The sequence below is a fragment of the Betta splendens genome, chromosome 15, assembly GCF_900634795.4.
Source record: "Betta splendens chromosome 15, fBetSpl5.4, whole genome shotgun sequence".
In the NCBI taxonomy this organism is placed as follows: domain Eukaryota; kingdom Metazoa; phylum Chordata; class Actinopteri; order Anabantiformes; family Osphronemidae; genus Betta; species Betta splendens.
Window position 1 is genome coordinate 12390008 of NC_040895.2, and position 24897 is coordinate 12414904.

At 45.0% G+C, this 24897-nt stretch overlaps 1 protein-coding gene across 21 annotated transcripts in view; it reads left to right on the top strand.

Annotated features, from left to right (window-relative positions):
- LOC114870627 (calcium-activated potassium channel subunit alpha-1) overlaps nucleotides 1-24897 on the top strand; it is a 92223-nt gene that overhangs the window by 48700 nt on the left and 18626 nt on the right. For 5 of the 21 annotated variants that reach the window (XM_055502410.1, XM_029175519.3, XM_055502411.1 and 2 more), the window contains 14 exons: nucleotides 552-643; nucleotides 5124-5234; nucleotides 5328-5433; nucleotides 5590-5672; nucleotides 5782-5851; nucleotides 6461-6616; nucleotides 7059-7168; nucleotides 7293-7361; nucleotides 8311-8322; nucleotides 11001-11087; nucleotides 11191-11267; nucleotides 18857-18889; nucleotides 19260-19340; nucleotides 22851-22944. In XM_055502410.1, coding sequence (XP_055358385.1) covers nucleotides 552-643; nucleotides 5124-5234; nucleotides 5328-5433; nucleotides 5590-5672; nucleotides 5782-5851; nucleotides 6461-6616; nucleotides 7059-7168; nucleotides 7293-7361; nucleotides 8311-8322; nucleotides 11001-11087; nucleotides 11191-11267; nucleotides 18857-18889; nucleotides 19260-19340; nucleotides 22851-22944 — 1181 coding nt within the window. Of the gene's footprint in view, nucleotides 1-551; nucleotides 644-5123; nucleotides 5235-5327; nucleotides 5434-5589; nucleotides 5673-5781; nucleotides 5852-6460; nucleotides 6617-7058; nucleotides 7169-7292; nucleotides 7362-8310; nucleotides 8323-11000; nucleotides 11088-11190; nucleotides 11268-12556; nucleotides 12566-15323; nucleotides 15498-18856; nucleotides 18890-19259; nucleotides 19341-22850; nucleotides 22945-24897 lie in introns of all 21 variants that reach the window. The other 16 variants (XM_029175536.3, XM_029175527.3, XM_029175538.3 and 13 more) reach the window with 10 other exon arrangements.

Here is a 24897-nt window from a genome sequence, read left to right on the forward strand (position 1 = left end):
TCACATTATTACTTGCATCGTGTGGGTCTGCACGATCTGACAGCACTCATTCCTCGTTGCAGATACATTAGTGTCAGTGAGTTAGTTGCTAACGCGAAACACGACAGGCTGCGAAAATTTGCAAAATGCATCCAGCTCATTTTCAAGCCCAGCAAATGAGTCGCAATGTGTTTTGCAGCTGTGGACCATCAGGTGGGCCTATTCAAATCAACCTGCCAGGTGATCTGTGTTTGTTGGACAAAACATGGCACATAGGTTTTAATAATTCCCTCAGCTTAAAAAAAACAATAAAAGGTTTTACCTGTTGTCGCAGACTCACTTTATCGGCTGTGACAAAATTTCACCCTTCAAAAACTTCACCCCCTTTAAAAACTGAGGCTTTTTTTTCCTCAAAACAAACAGTTTTTTAGGGCATATTATTATGTCTGTCACTTTAAAGTTTGCACTATTTCCACAGCAAAGTCAGAAATCTGGAATAATGCAGCAGTTTCCCACTCTGCGGCGTATTAGTCTCTTTTTTAGTCTCTCCTCTGCTTCTATCTCCTCCTTAGGCCATGTTTGCCAGCTACGTCCCTGAAATCATAGAGTTAATAGGAAACCGCAAGAAATATGGTGGTTCCTATAGTGCGGTTAATGGGAGAAAGTAAGTATTCCAGATGGTTCTGCTGTTTTTTCTGTGTGCGGTAGAACCCTCTCTGCATGCTATTTTCTTTTTTCTGTTCCATGCATGTAGGCCATGTTTGCTCGCTACGTGCCAGAAATTGCTGCTCTCATCCTTAATCGGAAGAAATACGGAGGGAGTTATAACTCGACCAGAGGCAGAAAGTAAGTTCAAATCCAGACAAGGTGTGGTTGTGTGACTTTAAGTGCACCCCGTGCCCCGAAGTTTACATACTGGGGGTTAGAGCAGTAAAGTTGCATTCTGACAGCAAGTCACACTGCGTGACTGGAGACCTTGGCCATTAGGTTGCACATGTCCATGCCCCCACGCTCTCTCTCTCTTTTTGTTGTTGCTTTTCTCTGTCTACCTCTCTCGGGCTCTCTCTCTCTCTCTGAGCTTTCATCCGTGTGCCATCTTATTTATTTTTTTCGCCCCCCCCCCCTGTCCCGTGTTGCACCTTATTTTAATTTGGAGAATAGAGCTTCCATGACTAGAGCTGCAGTACACTAACCTGTGGTGCCTCTGTGCAGTGAATGTCCGTGCCCGAATGTGTGGTCCCACTTTTAATTTTATTGTGATCCAGGCTCATTAATACAGTCTTAAGAGTGGGGATAAAAAAATATTAGAAAAACTAAACATCTGCAAGTGCATTATTATTGGTGGTCCTTCCAAGCATCATCAATCTCAATGACCATTGCAGGATTCTGTCTCTCGTCTCGTTCCATTCCGCTTGAGTTCGTCTGCACGCCTGTGGAGTTACTTCTCTTCCGCTGCATAATGTCTGGCATGCCCTCAGTGACCTGCACTCTCTGACTTTTTCATTGTCCGCAAACTCTATGAAAAAGCCATCCCGTCACCGGCTGTCTGTCGCCGCTCGCCCATGGCGTTCTCAGTGCTTGACATGACTCTGGCCCTGATCTTCAGTCAGCTCCCACACCCTGAATGCTGGATGCCTCGCTCCCACTGGAGGTTCCCAGTGGTTTTTTGCTTCATGCTCCACCTGCCTGCTTCCTGGTGCTCGCCTGATCCTGGTGTTGGTGTGGTGGTGGAGGGTCCTGTGTGTCATTTGCAGTGCTTATTGTGTAGCTTTCCTTCCCTCGTGGCTCAAACCTCACTGATGCTCAGCACACAGGTTCATTCCAGTCCAGATGTTGTGTGTCCAGGACAGGGAGGCCTGACTCTGTCTCCTTGCTCCCGTCTCCTGCTCTTCATCTGCTGCTTTGTTTTCTCCTCTACCTGACAATGTGTTTTTACTTTTTATTTTTCTGTTCCGTTCGTTTCATCACTCTGTGCTGAAGGGCAGATCCCACGGAGTCAGCACCACACAGTAAAGTGGCTTTTGAACGTTGATAAGATTGATGAAATGTTCCGTTTGGCCAGCGAGCTGGGCCCAGACTTACGGACGGGTGCTGACAGACTTTGTCAAACGAGAAGCCAGTTTCTCCAACTCACTTTATTTTGTCCATCCGCGCAGCCTTCCGTGTCTCTTTCTGGTTAGACATATGGCTCAAACACATGGTAATCATCACGAGGAACCCACCAGACACACATGCTAGAAGCCTCTTACTGTAATCACCCTGATATGGTTTTCTTTGGTGTTTACATGTGTAGGACCTAACACTATAGACACAATGCGGGTTCAAAATCGCCATGGGGGCGTTCGAGTACATTATCTTTAGGCAGCTGTCAGCACAAAAATAAATCTATCATGGTAATGAGATTAGAAGATTAGAAGTATCTGAGTGATTAAAAGCGTCCAAACGATGAGGTCATGATACGGTGGGAGCTATTTTAAAAGCCACCCTCGTTTGATCCTGCTGCCTGGCTGCCGAGACGGCCCTCACGCTGGATCGAACGCCGCGACGGCTCTCGGCCCCTGCGCGCTGACACAGTAATGAGGAGCTGTGGTTTCCATTATGACTCCGTGGTTTCCATTAGCATTGGCTCAGGCGTTGGGCTTCCACCCTGGCTGAACCCACAGCGTGCTGTACACCTTTGAGGGTGCGCAGACCCAGAGGCACCATGAACACACGGCCCTTAGCGTGATGAATACAGCTACGATGCTCCGTGACCTAAGGATTAGAGCAGTAGTACCAAGCGGATGACCTCTGTTGCTGGTGTTTGAGCTTTGTGTGTGAGAGTGTGTGTGTGTCTTCATTTTGTTTTCAGTGCATCCCCACAAACATCCTCGGATGTTCCTTGACTGCATGTCGATGTGCACGCTCTGTTTTCCCCTTTGCATTCAGTGCCACTTCTTACTGTAGACGATGGGTAGTCGTGTCTGGTTTTCCTGTGAAATAACAATTGTTTGCTTGCAATGCTGTATTTTTTATTTTTCACTTATTTTTTTGGATTCTGCGACTGTGTTAATCCCAGTAGGAACTTGTTTCAAATGCCCAGTAAATCCAGGCTGACCAGAGGAGAGGAACTGGTATTTAGTTCTCGAGGCAATTATAAATGCTTGAATTATCTGCGATTCCTCCCCTGTTTCCTGTTTAACGATGATCTCAACATTTGAATTGACACCATCGCTGGCATAGAAGAGGGAATCAAGCCAGTAGATGCAGGCCAGTTTTAATGACGCCTTTTAAGTGAAGCATAGAATCAACATTGTATATTTTCAATACAAAGACTCAGTTTAGCAGCTCAATCAGAGGCAGAAACACGTTTTTAGGTTCTGCTGCTGATATACCAAGTTCTTCTGAGTGACACTCAACGGCCTCTACACCTTCAGTTTCATGCTTTGGACCCTGACACAAAGCAAAAGCATACTGTACATGATTTACTGACATCTGCGCACTGACAATTGGAGAAGCGATGTTTTTCATGAAATGAGAAACATCTTTATGCAGATTACCGCTGGCCGCCCACAGACGTCTCAGCTCATCAGCTTGTGGGACCACACAGCCCTGTGCTCGCCGCCAGCCAGGCTCGCTGGGTTCTCCTAGAGGGCCGGGGCCACATCTGTTTAGACCATCATGTCCTGCAACATGCACAAACTGCCACTTACTTTTCCCAGCGCTCCCGCCTGGTCCATCACGATCCTTCTGACTTTTTGGGTTTTAAGCAGGAGGTGTCAGAAAAGTTAACACCAATAAACATCTCTTTCCTTTGAACCCGTAGACATTAACTGATAGAGGTTAATGTTTTTGCCAGAGCTTTTTTCTTCTACTTTGCTATATACTGTACAACAAATGTAGTTTGATCACATTTAACAAATATACTGTAATATCTATTATTGGGAAAAGCAGCCTATTTCATATATATTGTGTAAAGTTGCTGACTCTCCAACCTCCAGTCGTCTCCTGGCTCATCATGCTGAGCAGGACTATTGTCATTACACAGACTGCTTTACAGGTCTCCGCCGGGTAATTGGGGTGTCTGCTGAGTGTCCACAGTAATCCATGTCAATATAGGAGCCTGATTCTAGCAGGGCATGTTTGGATTTCTCATTTGGGGTTTTGGCAGTACGACTTGGTGACATTTAACTTCAACTCTGGAAGGCTAGCTCAGCCTGCCGCTGTGCAAACGAAGGACACAGTGTCTTTAAACCCGGATTAGTGTGATTACACTCTAGATCGTAACGATGTCGTAGTCATGTGGAGGCTTCCATTGCTTTTAGCTTGGTCTCCAGGCAGCCTTTGTAACTGCTGCTGCAGTTTCATTAAATAAGACAGTCCTCTTATTCTAAGAGCAAGTACACTAAGTGATTTCTGTCTCTTCTGGGACACTGAAATCTGATATTTATAGAAGTGTTACACCTTTTATGGTGGACCTGGAAGCAATTCTAGCGATGGTTCCGCCGTTGATCCTACTGTAGGGAACAACGGGGCCCACGGCTTTTCACTTGGACCTGGTTCCAGTCCAGCACGGCACTTCCCTGATGCTATGATGAACCCGTGCTCCATCTGACAGACGCCTCCTCTAATGCCCCACCGAATCCCGCCAGGCTCCGTCAAACGCTCCGAGGCCCCTGTTTAGAATGTGTGTCAACCGCAGGCCTCCAAATCACTTTGAACGTTTTCACTAATGTTCTGTATTAAAGCGGGAGCATATTGATGTGCATGTCTTTGTCAACATCCATTCAGCTCACAGAGAGGCGGTTTTGGCTAAGGGGACGTTTCTTATATTGAGAACGGATGACAAACCAGCCGCTGTGGGCTGTATGATTATGTCTTGGACTTTAGAAGTGGCTCCTAGTTGAGTGTTTGATTGCACTTGTCTTGCAGAATCCAACCACTTTTCTGTACGTGGAGGAAAATATTCACTTTTATGGCAAAAAAGATATAATTCACTTACTTGTTTGCTTTGAAAAGAGGTTTCTTGACGTGTGTGCTTTTTTCAGTCTATATTTGAGTTAGATGTTGGAGTGCTTTGGTTTGACTGATTATCTCTGGGAGAAATGCCAACGTCTGCAGTGATTTATGTTGCCCACTCAAGATGATTTCTTCCCCCCTTTCAGGCACATTGTGGTATGTGGTCATATTACCCTCGAAAGTGTCTCCAACTTCCTCAAAGACTTCCTACACAAGGACAGGGATGATGTCAATGTAGAAATTGTTTTTCTCCATAAGTAAGTCAATCGTTTTCTGGCTCGTCACGTGTAGGTCCTCACTCGACGCTGTTCATATATGAAGTAACCTCTATCCTCTTTTCTCTGTGCTAGTATTTCCCCTAATCTTGAGCTGGAAGCCTTGTTCAAACGTCATTTCACCCAAGTAGAGTTCTACCAGGGATCTGTTCTCAACCCTCACGATTTGGCTCGAGTGAAGGTACAGTTGGTGCTTTTGGAAACATCACAGACCTTTAATCTTCAGTGGGACCTTTTTTTTGTTATTTGTTACTTAGGAACAGCACAGTTGTATCAATAACATGATGTGTATTGTAATGTTACTGTACCTCACTGGTCTTTGGTCCTTTACATGTAGATCGAGTCAGCGGACGCTTGTCTGATCCTTGCTAATAAATACTGCGCAGATCCTGATGCTGAAGATGCCTCCAACATCATGAGGTGTTGTGTCCTCTTTCAACACTTTACACGCGTTAGGAACAGAATTCAGAGTCACAGGTCACCGTCCGTGGTTGCCGTTCATTATGTCTGCTCGTCTTTCACCTTGTAGGGTCATTTCGATCAAGAACTACCACCCCAAGATCAGAATAATCACACAGATGCTACAGTATCACAATAAGGTAAGGTGTAAGTTCAGCTCTACTACTACAGCACAAGATCTGCGCATTTCCAATAAACACACATCAACCTAAATCATAGAAGAATAAGAAAATAATTTTTTCAAGGTCTCATATATAACTTTGTAAAAGTTTGCCTGGTTGCTAAATGCACGTTATTATTCTAATATATTCGTTTTGTCCACATTTCCTGAATTAAATTATTCATTCATACATTTCCACTTTCAATTATTTCCGTGTTTCCGTGTCCATATATGTAATTAGGTGGTTGGTACTGTATTAAGCCCAGACTAAAATAGGATTGGTTACAGGAACCTCATTTAGTGCAATCGTCCTTATATATTTCTTTATTTAGCTCTTTTTATTTTATTAATTAAGTCATTTTTCTCCACAACATTTAACATCTGTCCATGTCTGTCGCTTGTGACTGCTCAGCAGAGCCCATTTTATTTCTTTCAGAACTGCTGACTTACTTTGTGTTTACCACACAGACATGCAAGGGCTCTTCTTATTGATTTATTTTTACAGCCAACTTTCCAATAAGCATAATCCCCCAAATGTGTGTCCTGAAATATGATCGGAGCTTTGTGACCTTCTGTCTGTGTTCTAAAGGCCCATCTGCTGAACATTCCAAGCTGGAACTGGAAGGAGGGTGACGATGCTATCTGTCTGGCGGAGCTGAAGGCAGGCTTCATTGCCCAGAGCTGTCTGGCCCAGGGCCTGTCCACAATGTTAGCCAACCTCTTCTCCATGAGGTCCTTCATCGAGGTAACGCAGGGATTAACAGACTGCAGTAGTAGGGGGCCGATGAAATGTCGAGTTGCGTTTTTGGAAAATGAGATGATTTATCGTTAGATCGGAGGCGAGCGCACAATAAGTGGATGAAGTTGGTTCTCTGCCGACAGACGTCCTAAATCTATCAAAAACAGCACATCTCCGCCCAGAGAACGTCTCCCGTTAGAGTGTTTTCACTCATTCTGGCACATCATCTTTTACCGTGACATGTCATGTGGAATCCGTTCAGGGTTTCTGGGGCTCAGAATTGAAGAGGTGCTTGTCTCCATCAAAGAGCTGTTCTCATGTCATGAACATGACGGATCCCTTTATAATGACCAGGCTGATGTTGTGTGGGGAAACATTTGCAGACCATGCTTTCGTTATTATCGTCACATGTAACATTTCTCTGCATGTTTTTTTTCTTCTCTGTCAGATTGAAGAAGACACATGGCAGAAGTATTATCTTGAAGGAGTGGCTAATGAGATGTACACAGAGTATTTGTCCAGTGCCTTTGTGGGCCTCTCCTTCCCCACTGTCTGTGAGTAAGTATCACTGCTGCCCCACTCAGCAAGCCCACAGTCCCTGGTAGGTAGCTCAGGATCCTGAGGGAAGCCTCGTCTGCCAACGTACAGTATCAGCCTCCTAATGAATGCACATGTTTTACAGGCTGTGTTACGTGAAGTTGAAGCTGCTGCTCATTGCCATCGAATACAAGTCTGAGCAGAGAGAGAGCAGGTTTGTATATCTTCCACTAACGTCAGGCTACAACTGCTTTGTGGGTCTCTTTCAATAAAATACTTTATTTCCCTTCGAATCCTCCCCGCAGCTTTTATCATTGTTGATATTCATGTTACATTTGATGACACTAAGTGGGTGGAGGACATTTTGAATAACATCAGTGCACAATAGCAATCAGATGAGATGTTTAGTAGCACTAGTAAATGTTTGCTGAGCTATATGGGCAATCTGGCAAAAATTCGAATCACATTCAAACTAGCACAATGTGATGCACTGTAGCAGTATCCACTTCACTTCCCTGTTCGTGTCTGCTGATTATTTGCCCTCGACTTTGAGGTACTTTCACACCGAAGCTAATTTTGCCCCACGTTCGAATCTCATGTCATGTGTCCCTGCTCACTCTGTCGGACGACTACTGACTCTGCATCAGTATCAGTCGTGTTACTAATAACATGAAATACTATTTTTCTGCTAATCTCAATTGCCACGCCCCCCCCCCCCCCCCCCCCCCCCCCCCCCCCACCCACCAACCCCTCCCCATCCGCCTGTGTCAGTCTTTTTTTGTGTGCTGGACTGATGGCATGGCAAATGACGCTCGTTGCGATTCACAATCACAATCAATTATTGATGTTCATATTTACGCCTACGTCCAAATTTGTATCTGTGTAATGATCTTTGTGGCCTCAGTCATTTCAAGCAGGCGTAGTTCTTCCTGAGTCGACTATTTCCACCTCTCTAGACGCCTTAAAGCCACAGTTCCGCCCTCCACTTTTTTTAGTGAAGCTATCTTTAGGTGCGAGGACCTCACCATCGGACCAACGTCAGCGGCCATGAGTAAATTATATCTCACGTTGCCAAGAACGGCTCGTTAGTACAGGTCACACTCTCCTCTTCTTTTATGTTCATGATGACTGTTTGATTTGCGATTTTTTCTTGTTGTTTGCAGAAGCCGAAAGCGGTATGCCCTCTACCTTATCTTACTTCCCAAGTTCCACCCAATCTCCACCACTTTAAAGCTTCTGACTTTGGGAGTTTCCCCCCCAGGATATTTTTCCAAACACTATCTCACAGGCCTTTTTCTAAGTCTTTTTTATGGTGTCCCTTGTGCTTAATGCACTAACTTCTTTGCAGGCAGAGAGAGGATAGATAATTGGACATGTCTGTAGAAGTGCTGTTTCTCTGTCTTTGCTGTTGTCAGTGTACCAAGGCCAAACGCTCACCCTCTCCATATCTACCTCTTATTTGATCGTTTCAGTTTTTGTCCTCCGCTTAGTTTATTTTTCTCACTTTCCGTTCTTTTTTTTCCAGTGTTGCTCAGTTGTTCCTCTACTGTGTGTTAGCTTTGCCAAACCAATTATTTCCCTCATGGTGTTTTTTTAAAACATTTCCAGATCAATACTTTTCAATTTATCGACTTGGATTAAGGAGGATAATGTCTAAACCTGCACTGTAAATCTTAAAGTTCATATGTTTAACTATTAAACCTGAAAGTAATTGATTTTCTACCATTGCTGTAGTCAGTGGCCGATATGAAGCATGTCTTTTTTTATGCTTTATTCACACCAGTAGCATCTCACCAGCCTTTGTTTCCTTTCATGATTAGACACACCAGGCATGGAGCCGTTGATTTTGGATAGCGCTAAGTTCATCCAAACACACTTTTAATAACCGTAGGCTACAAAGTTCAAGCGTGTCCCACATTTCACCTTTCACATTCCATCACGCCCTCATCTTCCCGCTGCTGAACGTGTGTCCATTTGTGCATGTGTTCCCGTTTGTGTGTGTGAGTGTGTGTGTGAGTGTGTGTGTGGCTCCAGACAGAGGAGCTCGAGTTTCTGAGCAACTGTGCGTGTGTGTGTGTTTTCTGTGTATCTCAGCCACCATGTACAGTCATGCTCGTGCGTCTCTCGAGTAGATGTTCCTAAGTAAGGTCACTTCCTGTCAGTTTGGTGTTTGAGAAACAATCCAACTGCACAGAAGTTACTGCAACCGTCTGCATCTACGTACCTGTCCTTATACCTGTGCTGCAGTGGCTATGCCTTTCTGTTTGATTATTGTCTCCTTCATGCTGTTTGGTAACTGCATGCTATGAACACTATCACATGAGGTGTTTGATGCCTGCCTTGTTGCTCACAATATGAGGTTTTGATGCTTTTTAAGCTTCTATTCACCACTTTGCGCCTGACTGGGGACAGTTGTCACGGATAGATTCACGTGTAAAATCTCAGATTTGGGCAGCAATGTTTGTGAAACTGTCTTGACTAGATCTGTTTCTTTCATTTGTTTCGACTAAAGAGCATGCCGGGCTCAGTGCCCGTTTACTTCTCTGGGGGCCATTCAATCTCAGTAGATGTTCGATGCTCTCTTACTTTGTTTGCAGTGTGGGAAGAGAAAAATCAGATTTGCATGACTGGTGCAATTTGATCACACACCAATATTGACATGGATTCAATAGCTCCCTTTGTATTTTGTTTACTTTCTCCAGTGCAACTTTTTCCAGAGCCCAGAGGAAAGATATGGTGTATCAGATGCTGGTGTTACGACCGGATCTAAATCACTTTAGTTACTGTACAGTAAATGTCAAGATTTTAATCACGCTGATGAGAAAAGTCTAAATATCATTATTACAGATGACCAAACATCAGCATCTTTCATCTGGGCTTTTATTTTGAAGGAGCGTGACCCTTATAGGTTTGTGGGTTTCTGTGTTTTGATTTTGTAGTTCACACTCACATCATTGATGACTGTTGCCCACAGGTAACCATTAATGACCAGGGTGTGTGTGTGTGTGCGGGTGTGTGTGAGAGCGTACAGTATGTGTGTTTAATCTCTACACCTTGTCTCAGTCTAATTAATGGGGAATGATACAGCCAGTTGCTTTAAGTGCTTAGGGCAATAAATTGATTCTCTCGTGATAAAACGCTTTGAGTAATTTAAGCCGTATTTATGGTTAGCGAAGCTTTGATATATTTTACTACAGTACTCTATTGAAGTATAAATACAATGAGTGTTATGCCACATTTCTCGTCCAAACCTCCACAGTAGGCAAGTGATTACTGTACTGATGCTGTAGTTCAAGTGAGCTACTGCTGCTACTGCTAGTTCTCCCGGAGTTTGCGCCTCGTAGACCAGTTGTGTTGAACCAGCTGATGAGGAACGTGCTGTTCATTCCCTTGCATCCCTGTGTCAGACACTGACTGAGACGCCGACACCTCTGTACATGCTCTCTACTTCAGCCATGTCTCAGTGGCCATCACGACATTCGTTTTTTACTAGGTGCTGAGACTAAAGCCACTCCATGGCCATGATTTTAATTCTTTCTGCCGTTGTCTTTCAACCCACGCCGCTCTGTCCCCCTTTCCTTAGAAAAGAATTAAAATTCAATGTGCTATCACGCATTCTGTCCATCCATGTGAGTATCACATCAGAATACAGGCCGAGAGATCGGAGAAAAGCAAGCTCTGAAAAGCGAAACTGATTATATGCTATATAATAAGAGTGAAAAGCACAACGCAGGTCTGATTAAAGGCTTCGACAAGTGTGTGTACCATTCCTCTTGATTAGCATGTTGTGGACATGGGTCGAACGTTGTCCAGCCCTTAATGAGCACGTGTGTCTATTCCTGTGATTACCCAGCATCCTCATCAACCCGGGAAACCACGTCAAGATGCAGGAGGGAACGCTGGGATTCTTTATCGCCAGCGACGCCAAAGAAGTAAAGAGGTAACTGGGCCGCCGCGGAACCACCGACCGCTCGCTCTGTGAGGAGTCAGACTGATAACTTTGATAACGTTGCTAAACGTCTTCGCTGCGTCACTTTTTTTAGAGCGTTTTTCTACTGCAAAGCTTGTCACGACGACATCAGCGACCCTAAGAGGATCAAGAAGTGTGGCTGCAAACGACGTGAGTAGCTTTCGTCCACTGACACCGTGTTCCCTTCCACGTGCCCCCAATCCTAGCTGTCTGTCAGTCAGTCAGTCAGTCAGTCAGTCAGTCAGTCAGTCAGTCAGTCAGTCAGTCAGTCAGTCAGTCAGTCAGTCTGTTGAGTTTTATTAGGTACATTGTAAGTTCTTTCATTGTCTTCGTTTTTCTGAGTGTTGAAAGGCAATACACTGTTACTGATTTTCATTTCCTATAATAATTATAGGTTTCCATCTATAACTGTTTTTTCCCCTTTATCCAAATGTAAATGAGCAGATAATGAGGTTTATTTCTTTAATGTTTATTTCTAATCAGATCAATTTGGACACTTGTTGAGGGAAAAATGAAAATAAATAAAAATGTTATTTTGGTAAAATAAAATAATAAACATATCCAGTAGAAGAGAACTCTTAAAACATTCACAGTCATATTTTCCTCTGTTAAATAGAAGAATATTTAGAAGTCAAGTACCTTAATTATACTTGTTTACACCTAGTCAGTAAATTATACTTATCATCTTCATAAAAAAAAGTTTTACACATAGATTGTTCTATTCTTCTCAGTTTTGATGAGGTTGCATATTCAGATATTATTATTAGTCCTGAACTTTACATTGATATGTACCATGTTACTTGTTAAATTCAGTTTATTATAAAACATCAACTAGATAGTTTTCTTGCTTTTTAATGCAGACACAACATTAGAGCAGGAGCAGGACATGAGTTTAACCTGACCTATGTACAGTAGTCGCTTGTCAGGACACATTAGCCACCGGATAAATAATTCAGGTGAGTATCCCATATTTCCACAAAAGGTCACAGACAACTACAGCAGCCCGGTCGAGACGACGGCCGCTTCTAAAATAGATCCCCGCCGTCCATTCCTTTTGTCTGTGTCATCTCAATTATTCCCACCATTTTTTGCTCTGCCAGCGCAATGGCGTCGACGGGCCTTTCACACTCTAGTTTCATTTAGATAAACTGTTTACTTCTGTTTGCTTCCTTAATATCTCCATGCCTCACACTCCAGTGATGGACGCCACATTGCGTTTCATCTTATTACAGTTGTTTCCACCAAGAGAGTTGCATTTAGAAAAATGACAGTTCCATTACTGCAATGGAAGTGCGTCCTCTAGTGTGTCTGTTCTATCATGTTCTGTTCTCTTCTGTTGTTTTTCCCATGTTTCTTTATGACCAGTGACACACTTTTAATGTATTTCCTTCCCTGCTGCCATTGGAAAACGCCACTTTATTTTAACCACTCGCTGGTAGTGATTTATTGTGAGTAAAATGAAAATGGGTCTTCTACTACCCAGAGTGCAGTGCAAGTGTTTTTTCCCCCTCTTCAGCCAATAGTATATTGTACAGTATCTATGTTGCATGTCCCAGTGTAGCTTCTGCATCCCTCTCCTCGCCTCTCATTTCTACACTGTGCTCAGACCAGACGAAAACCAAAACACACCTGCATCAGGCCTCCCGCCTCGCCGGCCCAGTCAGCTGATGTTCTGACTCGTTGGGAACGATGCGGCTGATGAGCTCAGCAGCTTTCCCTCGCTCATTAAACCAAACTCATATTGGACACTTGGAAGCTGACCTGTCTCAAATCTTGTACTCCCTTTATGATGTGCGTAATGAAAATCTGAGAGGCCATACAGCAAATATGTTTTGAAGAGCTTACACAAGGGGGTGGGGGGGGGGGGGGTTAACGAGGACCGCTAAGATTTAAATTGTTCTGCTTTCTGTCAAAGGGAGTTTTGTGTGTGGCTGTAATTTCAGAGAGCAGAAAATGGCCTTGTGGGTAATTCTTTAGACCCTAACCGGTTATGTTGCCAAAACACAATCAAAACAATCTGGTCTCCCCGTTGCCCCCGCTCTGTGATCTCAGCCCTCTCTTAAACTCTGGGTCCTCGCTCAGCTCGGGCAGAGGTTTCAAAGAGCATCAGTTCCCTTCAGAACCAAATGTCACTGCACTAGTCGTTCGCCTTTTCCAACCTGGACAGTCGCCGGGCCTTTAACCAATGAACAAAAAAAAACAAAAAAGGAAAGAAACACTGCACTGGGTTAAAAGTCCACCAGCAAATCACAGTATTAGCTGTCATAACAATAAGTCGCCACTAGGAGGTGGTGCTGTGCCAGAATCACGGCCCGTAATGCCACATTCAAATGGTGATGTCTGTAGAGGAAACTCAAATCCCTGAAGCTTGTTCAGCACAAATGCAAGGACTAAATGTGTGCTCCCGTGCACTGGGACAGTAAATTCCATGTCCTAAATGTTCTCTCTAGCTTTTCCGGCGTAATTGGAGTTCGGCGGCCGGCGTCGTGTCCTCAGCATCACTTTCCTTGCACTCCTGCTGAATGAGGATGCTTTATGGGGATATACGGAAAGGTGCTTTGGGACGTCCCTTTGCATTCAACAAAGCACCCTGATAGCTTCTGTTTGAGTAGGTTGTGCCTCGGTGGATATAAAGCAGGAAACCCATTCAGACAGTTCATCAGGGCCGGCATGTTGAATCTCCATGAGGGAATGCCCGGACATGAACACCTTTTAATCTGAAGCTCGAAATATCAGTATTTGTCGGCCAGACGTCAAACACATTGTCTGTATGTGTGCGTGCGTGTGCGTGCGTGTGCGTGCGTGCGTGTGTGTCTTTGTGTATGTCGTTCATTGCTCCCCCTCCATGTGTCAGTAACCCACGCTGTAACGTACATATACTACGTGTCCAATTGCCTCAGCCAAACACAATGACGTGGAGAAATCTCAGCATGACCCGAGCCTGGCTGCACCTGTCTGCCGTCCCCCCACAACTGGTTCATCAGTGTGAACAGTTCTGTCTGTGCCCCCCCCCCCCTCGCCGCTGAGACCAGAACCACTTTCCATGCATGCGTCTTACATGCTCATAAGGCAAATGTGCATGCCACAGGATATACCAGTCCCTGATGCCTTCATCCCACGAGTCAGGATCTGCGCTTCCCATTCTTTCTTTGGCCACATGCTCAAACGCATCACTTCGTGCAGGATGTTCTGTATTTTTTTTGAACGTGACAGCGTTAGCCTGCTGCCTGTTTGCACCTCGGCAATGAGAGAATGGGGACCAGGGACTGTTTTGGCCCAGGATCGCAGCAATCTAGAGATTCTACTCTGGGATCTTTCACTCCCACTTCCCTCAGGGTTCAGGACTACACACACACACACACACACACACACACACAAACACACACACACACACACATACAAACAGAAAGTACATGTACAGTAGGTGTTTTAAAGTCTTTTGGATGCAGGCTGCCTAGTAGTTAAGTAGCTACAGAGCAACAGCCTCACATTCAATCTCACCTGAACCAGGATGACGCCAATTTAATTGGTGAGTCTAGATTTTAATGGACAAACAATACTGTATATGTCGTGCAGCCGAATACATAACACACGTGCACACGGAGCCTCCCCTGGGGGGGTGGAGCGGTGAAGCCGAAGGTTTGGAATGTATGTAGCATGAAACGGCAAATCTAGCGAGTAGAAAATAGTGCGATGCCTCCGAGAGACCTTCCGCAGCTGCATGATGGGATACAGGTACGTGATCCACTCCTCGAGCCAGATGGATACAGGATGTACAAATGTATGAAACGTTGTATGAGGTTTGCTGCTGAAGACATTGCTCATGCCTCTGTTCCCCCCGAATGCCTCCCACCCTCTGCCCTTTCTCCTCACCCTTCTCTCTCACTGGTATAGTTTTGCCTTTTGACTTGTTACAGCCTTAGCACGCAGCTTGACCTCTCAGTCAATATATGAGTGAGAAATCATGGAAAAAATGTTTTACTATTTTAAATTCTGAAATTGTGAAATTTCATTAACAGCTAAATTACTAAAAACGACTCAAATGAATTGTGTAAATTTCACCTGAGGCTCAAGTCTGTGGCAGCGGGAGTCTAAGGCTTGCATTTTCTGATGACGGTACCTTCCAACTTCCCCTGGATGAATATTTCTCCTTTTGCCATTAACCTGCTGCTTTTCCTCTCCTCTCATCCCAAAACATGACTGTAGCCAAGATGTCCGTCTACAAACGAATGAAACTGGCATGTTGTTTTGATTGCGGCCGTTCAGAGCGCGACTGCTCTTGCATGTCAGGCAGTGTACATAGTAACATGGACACCCTTCAGAGGGCCTACCCACTTTCCTCTGTCTCTGTTCATGATTGCGCAACCACTTTACGTGCCTGTAAGTTACACCGCCCAACACATGCTGTTACGTGTCTGTGGTGTGCGTCCTGTGTGTGTGTGTGTGCGTGCGTGCGTGCGTGTGTTGTACCACGCAGAGGTACTGTACATGTACATGTGTGTTCGTAACGTTGTCCACGTGGTGTGATCCGTTAATTGTGTTTCCATGGTTTGTGTAGCTGTGGTTTACATGGATTAATGTATATTTTGTTATTAGATATCTATCTATCTATCTATCTATCTATCTATCTATCTATCTATCTATCTATCTATCTATCTATCTATCTATCTATCTATCTATCTATCTATCTATCTATCTATCTATCTATCTATCTATCTATCTATCTACTGTATCATCAATTTTTTTTATTAATTATGATTTTGTTATGATTTCACATGGTTTGGTTTGTGCAGTGGGTTCTTGGTGGTGTGGATCTGTGGTGCTGCCGTACTGTACAGTACTGTAGGTGTTAGACACGTGGCTACCGCATGCTGCACCAGTCATGCAGTTGTGTGATAATTTCACTATTGGAGCGTTGCTGTTAATGTCTATATACATGTTAAAGGTAAGGTGTCTGTGTTTCCAAAGCGATGGCTAATTCTCTTCTTAAGATTTTATACTGTTTGTTAACTGGTGTCATTTTTTTATACTGATTAACCATGTTTTCAGTTGTTACACTTTTCCGTTGTCTTTGTTTTTTTTCTTTTAAGTTTATTACTTAACCTTTGTGTTAGCAACTGTTTTTTGCTCGACTTTATTGCTAAAGATAAGAGACAATCACCTCTGAAATTGTGTTTTGAAGATTTTTTATTGTCTTCTTTAACCTTATAACTGAGGGGTAGTGTAGTAAAATATTTTTATGGGTGACACTGGATCCGGAAAATAACTATAAATATCTCTAACACCAGAAATATCGCACTTTAGGCAACTCATAATGAACATGTACAGTAACAGGTTTGCTCAGTGCCCTAATTAGCGTCTTATTGCTTGTTTCTATTTATAACTATAAGAAAGGGAGAGGGTCAGAAAAGAGAACGAACAAGGAAACGGGGCAGAGAGAGGAAACAGCAGGATATAGGACATAGAAGCCAAGTGATGTCGGCTTGATAAAGGAAAGGAAGACGAAGATCCACCTTGTTTCCATTTTGCTCTTGGTTTGGGTAAATGTCAATTAGACATGGCAGCAGTAGGCCCAGCTATCAAAGCCTGGGGTTCAGACGTGCAGATCTGATTTCCTTCTCAACATTCTCCCACCGTCTGCTGACTCAGCCTAGATTAGTGTCACGTACGCCATGATGAGTTTGGCTGGGCCTCTTGTAGTCCGGCCCGCGCTGATATCCCTCGGTACCAATTACTGGCCATTACATGGTTACTGATCTCACTTTACCCACAGCCCTCTGTAGGATTTCAGGAAAGCCTTCTCTGTCTTAGATTTCTTTTCTTTTTCAACTCTGACTTTGTCTGTACAAAGTGAGTTTAGTGGAGGAGTGCGTTGGGCTTTGTCAGTCAGGGATTGTTGGATTTCCTCTGCCCATTTCCTGTAATTTTTCCACCAGACTGAGAGGATAAGACGTCTTTATCCATGATGACATCATGCTCTTGTACATCTGAACCAGATCTTTCTAACTCAATTGAATTTCCTTGGATGGCGCTTCTGGATACTCCCATCACATATAGGCGATACAGCACAAATACACACGCGTGACATAAAGTACTTTATCTTCTGCATCTTTTTAGCTGCAACACAAATACAACCCTTTATGTTCCTTTATGGATTTTCATTGTGCAGTACTTATTCACGTAGTTAGCGAGTACAAACAGCAAACTAGGACAAACTAGCCAAATGAAACACATACAGAACAATAACGCTATTAATTATTATCCTATCTTAAAAATTAAATAGTTATATTAAAATGTACAGTAAAAGTCACTCATCAAAAGCAGAAATTTTGTCTCTTTTGTGACCTGACAATCACGACACTGTAGCCTTGTTCAGTGAGAAATACGGGTGACGTGAGGGTTTAAAGCTGAGCTACGGACGAGAGTTGGAGACCTGGGGCTCCGGAGATGCTCCCGGCTAATTCACGACCTTCTGGGCTCTGTGTGTGTGTGTGTGTGTGTGTGTGTGTGTGTGTGTGTGTGTGTGTGTGTGTGTGTGTGTGTGTGTGTGTGTGTGTTGTTGCGTGTGTGCGCGCGTGTGTGGCGACACGCACTTGTATCTCTGTGTCTGTGCATGTGTGTGCATCTGCATCTCATTGCCGTGGACCTTATCTATCCTGACACAGAAATTATGTTTGCATTTTCATTTTCCCAGCCCTGCTGGTCCGTCACCAAACTTGCCCTGACAGCTCTTGTCCACCAGGCAGGCTTGGTCCACCCCCCTCCCACACACACACACACACACACACAGACCCCCCAACCCTCTGTCCTGTGCTGCCTCGCTACCCCCCAGATGCTAGCCAGTTAGTCTGCCGCCTCTGCGGTGCAGGCATATTGCTAGAGACAGATGCCAGGGCCACTGTAGGTCCCTGTTTGAGTATCTGTGTCATAGGCCAGCCCTGGGCCCTCACTGTGACCTTTACTGCTGGAAGAGACTCTGCGTGGAGTGTCGGCAGCTCAGAGCCCAGTTCAAGTACCCGCTGCACCCGTACTCCGTGTGGACGTGTAGCAGTACTTGGTTTCTCCTCGGTTCCTCAGTCAAGGTCATACATGTGATCCCCAGATAGTTAAGTGCTCAGCACTGCTCAGCCTTTTTTGAAGAGCAACCCAGGAGATTCAGGAGACCCCAAGTTTGAAACATTGTTTTTTCCATTTACGCTAGAGATCTGGACGGCATGCACACATCTACTGTACCGTCTCTGTGTGTCTCTGTCCTCGTAGAGCAGCTGTCCTGAGTGTGTGCTGTCTGTGTTGTGGACGTTTGTGTCGTCTGGATGCCTGTAGTGGCTTTTCTTTGCTCTGTCTACAGACCTCACAATTATTCATCCCATTTAAACGACACCGTGAAAAGCGTTTAATGGGTCCTCACTGTTGAATTTGCTAAATTGTTCATTCTGAAACGTTTGATGAAATTACCCGTCAGACTTTGTCATTACTGTGTTTTGTACACGCATGGTTTGCACTGACAGGGGACAGTTCATTTCATTTACCTGTTTTTAGTGCCACTGTACTTTCACCACTAAGGGTTTCGTGCCTTTATTTCTGCTGTCACGCATTTCACCGGTAGCTCATCATGATAGTTACATTTGATTTAATTTCCATCGACGGCTCTTATGTTGTCTCTGTTTCCTAATGTGTCTGTTTCATTACATCCTTTCTCCCTCTGTGTGACCTGCCACTTGTCTTTGCATTCTCCTCAGCCAAATATAAGTATAATGGATATGTCAGATCACGTAAGTGTGTTTCTCTGTCCTTCTCCATTCTGCTACAGCTGTTTAGACTGTAGACTTCTCACTGTGTCATGTAACACAGTTAGTCCTGATGCTTTGCTGTAGTGTTTGTTTTTGTTGTCCCTTATGCCTTTAGACTGTACTGTCTTGTGTTTATACAGAGACAACTTGAACCCATAGTTTAATCCGTGTTAAATGTTTAAGTCAGCCTGTTTATTGTAAGTTGCCTATAATTAAATAATTGTGACAGGAAAGGAAAGTAATGCATTCCTGTTATAAGTAGCACCTGAACAGATATTCTAGATATTATTTTGTGTTTTGTTAACACCATATGGTTCCATGAACTATTCTTTTTGTATTGTGCTGCATGTAGCAGCAGATGGCGCTACAACACCAGGGAACAGTGGAAGTCAAAAAGAGACTGGGGTGCGATTCAAAGCTGATTGCAATTTAGGTAAATCCTTGGCAAATAATTGTTAAATGAATTACTTTACAGTATGCTGATTAAGAATACATGTTAGCCTTAAATGCTGTTGTTTGTCACCTTTGTGTGTATATTTTTATGTAATGTATTTGTTCTTATTCAGACGTTTTTGTTTCCTCTTTGAAACAGTGCTGCCTTTTTTTTTTTAGCAGATCTAAAATGAACTGCAGCGATCATAAACTAAGTTTTCGCTTTGGAGCAACATGCTGGTGCACGGCCTAAGAAGCCATTTCATGCAGTCGCAATGCAGTCGGAGAACAGAGCTTGCTCATGCAGCAAACGCTGTAAACGCTGTGAAGCCAGCTTAGCTCACGTACCGGAGTAAACATTTTTAGCCGTTCGTCCTCTGCCTCATCATCCAGTTTACGTTGGGTCACTGTGATCTGATGAGGCTCGCATGCAGGACAGTACCGTCATGTGATTAGCCTTTCAGGAAGGGACAGTTGCCGTCTGGGTTGTTCAGGATGCACAGTGGACCTGCCAGGGCGGGTGAGTGCTCTCTAACGCTGCACGTGTTTGACAAGGGCCAGATGAATCCAGGAGCTATCGGTGGCGCCCCGTAAATCAAGGAGGCAGCTGACGGCTGGGATAAACGTCTGTTTATCGCCCGGGGCCACCCAAGCATGCTCCTCTCCAAACAACCAAGCAACCACCCTTCCACCGAAGGGAAGAGACGGGCTCCGCCTCTTCCACTCGACTTTGCAACCAGATATTTTTACTCCTCACCCCCTGTTGTCTTCCTTGCATTTGTGTGTATGAGTGTGTTCGGTGGGTAAACGTCGGGTACATCACTGGTCTCCAAAACAAATCATCTACTGTACAAGGAGTACTATCAAAAATTATTTTAATCATCTATAATTTGTGTTATTTTAGTTATTTAACAACTAGTGCTTGAATTGACAGGACTTGACTGACTTTAGCCAAGCCTGTCACAGAAAGGATTCTATTCAATTCACAATTGCCACAAATCAAATAAATATTGTGAACATTTTACTTAGTATCAAATATAGGGTTGAAAACAGATGTTTGTAAAAGAGCAAAAAAGATTTTTTGTATAATGACATTCATTTTAGTGTTTTTATTAGAACTAATTTGCTGAAAAGAATTTGCTGTAGTTAAACAGAAGTGGTTTTATAATAATGTTCTAAACCTAAATTCCAAAAAGTTATTTTTTTATTTTAAGTTAATTTAAGTGGAATTAGCTGTTTTGTGGATTTAGCCTATAATTAATTGATTGGCATGAGAAAACTAAAGTGTGATAATCAAACATTTCAGGCTTGCTTATAAATTCTATTCTCCATTGTTTGACAGTAATGGATCAAGTTAAACCAGCTTTTCAAAAGCGATCGGTTAAAGCCACCGGCTGCATCTCCACCTCCATCACCTCAAATGCATACCTTCCCAACACCCTGCATCCAAACCAAGACCCCCCGGTCAACATCCCCCTTGTAAATAACCGTAAAGGAAGCCTTCTCCCCGTGGGTCCGAGGCCCCGGGCCGAGCCCTTGCAAGTGCGCTTCAGTATCTCAGGCCCAGGAGACGTGGCGGCCAGGCCCCTGGCTGAGAGTCGTCTGAACCGGGCCTGCAGTCTGCCGGTGAAATACCGCTACCACCCCAGTAATGCCATGCTGCTCAGTCAAAGTAGGCACTGTACTGCAGGTTGCCCCCTTGGCGGGATGCATCAGTCAGTAACCCTGCCTGTACTGTCCCTTCAGTGTGTCTCGTTTGCTGCATGAAGGTTCGCGCTGCCGAAGCTGCTGCTGTTGCACCTGCTGCTTTGCCAGTGCAGTGGCTGATTCTGAGCGAGGCCAACGTCTGCCTATTTATAGCTAAGACAACAGTCACCAGCGCGTTTACTCAGTGCCCCGCACTTTGATACTGACGCTAGGGCGACCGAGCAGGAATTAAACATTTTAATCATCCACTGTAAAAGCTCTTTATTACCAGGTTTCCTGAAAGCAGTTCATTTTATTGTTGTGAGTGTCAGTGAAAAGCCTTTTTTTCCACTGGCAACAAATTACACTTCAACTCGGAGCGTCTCTGACAGTATGGGAAGGGATGCGTATTTTCTGATGTGGTATTTTCAAAGTACATTACAGAGGGAATTATTTGTAAAGTAGAAAGCACTTCTGATATTAGCTACTCTGAATGCCCGAACGCATCAAGGAAATGTCAGAGAATGACATTTTATTAGAAGGCAAAGTCATATGTCTTATCTTTTATTAGCAGAATTAGGTGACAGTCTGCAGTGGGTGCCCAGATAATAATGAAATTCCACTTGCTTGGAATAGTCACGGCCTGCAGCGTGCATATTGATTCGCACTAATATCATGCTGTGTTATTGATTTCTAACCAAAGGACTAATGTGGGTTTGAAGTGACGGTGCACTTGGCATTTGCGCTGGGAAAGTGCGGAGTGGATAAGAGTATCTGGGCGCTTGTCTGAGCGCTGTTGAAACTCCCAGACAGTAGTGAAGATCAGAGTGGTGTTGGTTGATGAAATCTTCAAACGACTCGGCCCGGCCTCGCTCCCTCTCATCCCCTCTGTCTAACTAGGAGGAAGACGGCGTTTTTAATTTGCCCGATTCTCGACGCGGCAAAGCGTAAGTGACGCGAGACCAAACTCCGCCGGATCCGAACCACCTCCAGCGCGCTCCAGCGATAGCTCAGCGCCCCGCAGATGCTCAACACCGGCACACACGCAAATAACACTTAATCGGAGCAGAATGGTTTTCACGCGGATTCTTTTAAGCCCAGTCTCGACCTGCTCCTGCAGGAAGCTGCATTTACTAACCGCTTCTGTTACTCACAGTCCACTCATTCCGGCCCGGTGGCTGAGCCCTGAGTGTGTTGAGTGCTAATTGATGTCGCGGCATGGAGGTAGACCTGTAGAAGAGCCACTGTGCGCTGTAGTGAGGACTGGAATGATGGGGTGGGGACCTGTGAATAAACAATCCACACGCTCCATGTTCATCACCTTAATCGATCCCATCGCCATTGCTTCGCCGCCGCCGCACCGCTGACAGTGACAGTGGTGCAGGTAAGCGTGGTCACTGTGATGCAAACTGCTCGAGGTCCAGCCACCTGCACAGCGTAGCGTTTGTACTGTATTAGTCATAGCTAACGCCCTATTGATGTGCACAGAGAGCCAGAGTAGGGGGGTTGGGGACGTGAGCCCTCCGTGACATTTCCAGGTCATACATTGGTTTTTCTCCGTGGTTTTCTCCTGCCTCCCTCAGATTTACTACCGTCCGTTACTAATGCTTTTCCTTTATTTTCTCAATCACACACTCAATTTTTCTAATTTTCCTTTTTTCCTCTGTTCAGTTTTACGTTTGCAATGGTTGGCTAATTTTTTTTTTTTTTTGTTTTGTTTTGTTTTTTTTTTTTCTTTTCTTTTTTTTTCCTCCACACATCACACATCCAGCATGCTTCCCCAACCGTCTGCCTCTGTTCTGACACTCTGTGCATATGTTTGCAGTCGAAGACGAGCATCCGTCAACTCTGTCGCCCAAAAAAAAGCAGCGCAACGGAGGGATGCGAAACTCGCCCAACTGCTCGCCCAAAATGATGAGGTAAGAGACGCCGATTCTATTCGCCTCCTCTCGAGCCTTCAAGGGGGGGGGGGGGGATGCTTCAGAGACGGATGGTGCTGATGGTGAGGCGGGAGGTGGGAGCTGGGATGGATGGATGGGAGGGGGCAAATTAGGGGTGGCAGGAGACGGAGGGGAGGAGCGCTGCGAGGGGAAGGAGAGACGTGAGGTGCCCCGTTAGGCTGTGGCTCGTCAGGATGGCATGCTGTCAGCTGTTAATGACAGAGCTGAAATAATATTTCTGTCATGAAAAGCAGCTGTGAGAAGCCGTGCGAGAACTCCTCTGGCTTGAAAGTCCCAGCTGTCACCTCCTCCGGTCGGGTCCACATGTACTCCTTAAACAATGCTGGCACTAATGACACCAGCAACCAATCAGAGGGACCCGCGTGGTGACTCTGCCCTCGGGCTACTCCTCTATTGTAGGAACTCCTGTGAGTACAGTTTCTGGTACTTAAGGCCATATATGAGATGGATCATCACAATCAAATATGAATTCAGATATTACCTTCCTTTTATCCTGTCCCGCGGAATTAAACTGCCGTTAATTGATTTTGAAGGATAAAAGGGGAAAGTTCGTGCGCGTGGCGCCGAGAGGTATAGCGGGAGGGCCCGGGCCGTGCGCGTGGGTGATGGAACAGGACAGGAAACACTCGTAGCTACGCCGCGCGGCTCTTAACGAGCGCGAGCGCGTCCCTAAAACGGCACGATGGCGAAACGCGAGCAGAAAGCCGCGCGGTCTGAGCCGCGGAGACGCGGGAACGGGAACAGAACACCCGCCAACGCGCTTGAATCGCCTCTGTTTCCGAGGAGTGCGCGTTGTTTGCGGCAGCACTGCGCACCCTCCCGACGTTTCCGTGCACTCGTTTGCACGCTGCACCCGCCGCCTCCCCTGCGGCGGCGGTCCCGCCTCCCGCGCTGCCGCGTCCACGTGATTCTCGTCCGGCGCGCTCGACGGCCTCCCCCTCGGTTCTCCGCAAAAACGGGCGCCTAATAAGCCCTCGCACTTGCCAAACCATTAACGACGCAGAGTCGTAGCCTTCAGTCGAGTTTGCAGCGGAGCATCGTTTTCGATGCCCTTGCTCAGAGGGGAAATAGAAAAAAAAAAAAAAAACGTGCTACACAAACAACGAGATATTGGCACATTTCCAGCGAACTGCTTGTCTAAACGCCTGTTTAGTTCGCCCAACTTAAAGCGCCGAACCTTTTCTTCTCTTCCTCTTCTGCTTAGAAGATGGTCCCCGTTTGCCATGTAATATATGCATCTCCGCTTTGATCTCGCAGTGATAATAATTCTTGCAAGTTATTTACTCAGTTTTTGAAAACGCTTCAAAGCAGTGTCAAAGTTTTCTGTGCTTTAGGGGTGCTTCTGTATTCTGTTGGCTCTTGGGTACTGGGATGACAGGTCCTCTGTTATAGGTGTAGAGTTTTTTTTCCAAGTGTTAGCCCTCAGCAAAACATCAAATTACCCATCACAGTCCATAGCCTCCTTCACCGCTGCTCCCCCCCCCCCCCCACATATAACACCACACTGTATATAATAAACAGTCGAGCTTTACAAGGTGTATTTTATGCACAATGAAAAGTGATTGTTTGAGGTAGCCTTAGGGATGCTTTATTGTACAAGCAAGGTGGGGGAAAACACAGTGGAGAGCCAGCGAGAGAGCAAGCATACGTATCAAGTATGGTTTTTACAGGACTTGCAGCCTGAAGGCCTTTGTAAATAAATAATGATCAACAGATTGGCTGTGGGCTTTTGAAAAGCATGCCTTTGTCAGTTTGCATGATGGGGGAAATTTTCAAAGCAAGAGGCTGCCTTCGTAGTCTGGCAGAGAGGGATTGGGGGAGCACACCCATCCCCAGCCTGTGACTGCAGAGTGATACTGTGGAATAACTCAACTCCGTTTGAAATATGTGCTGAGGGAGGGAGGAAGCAGG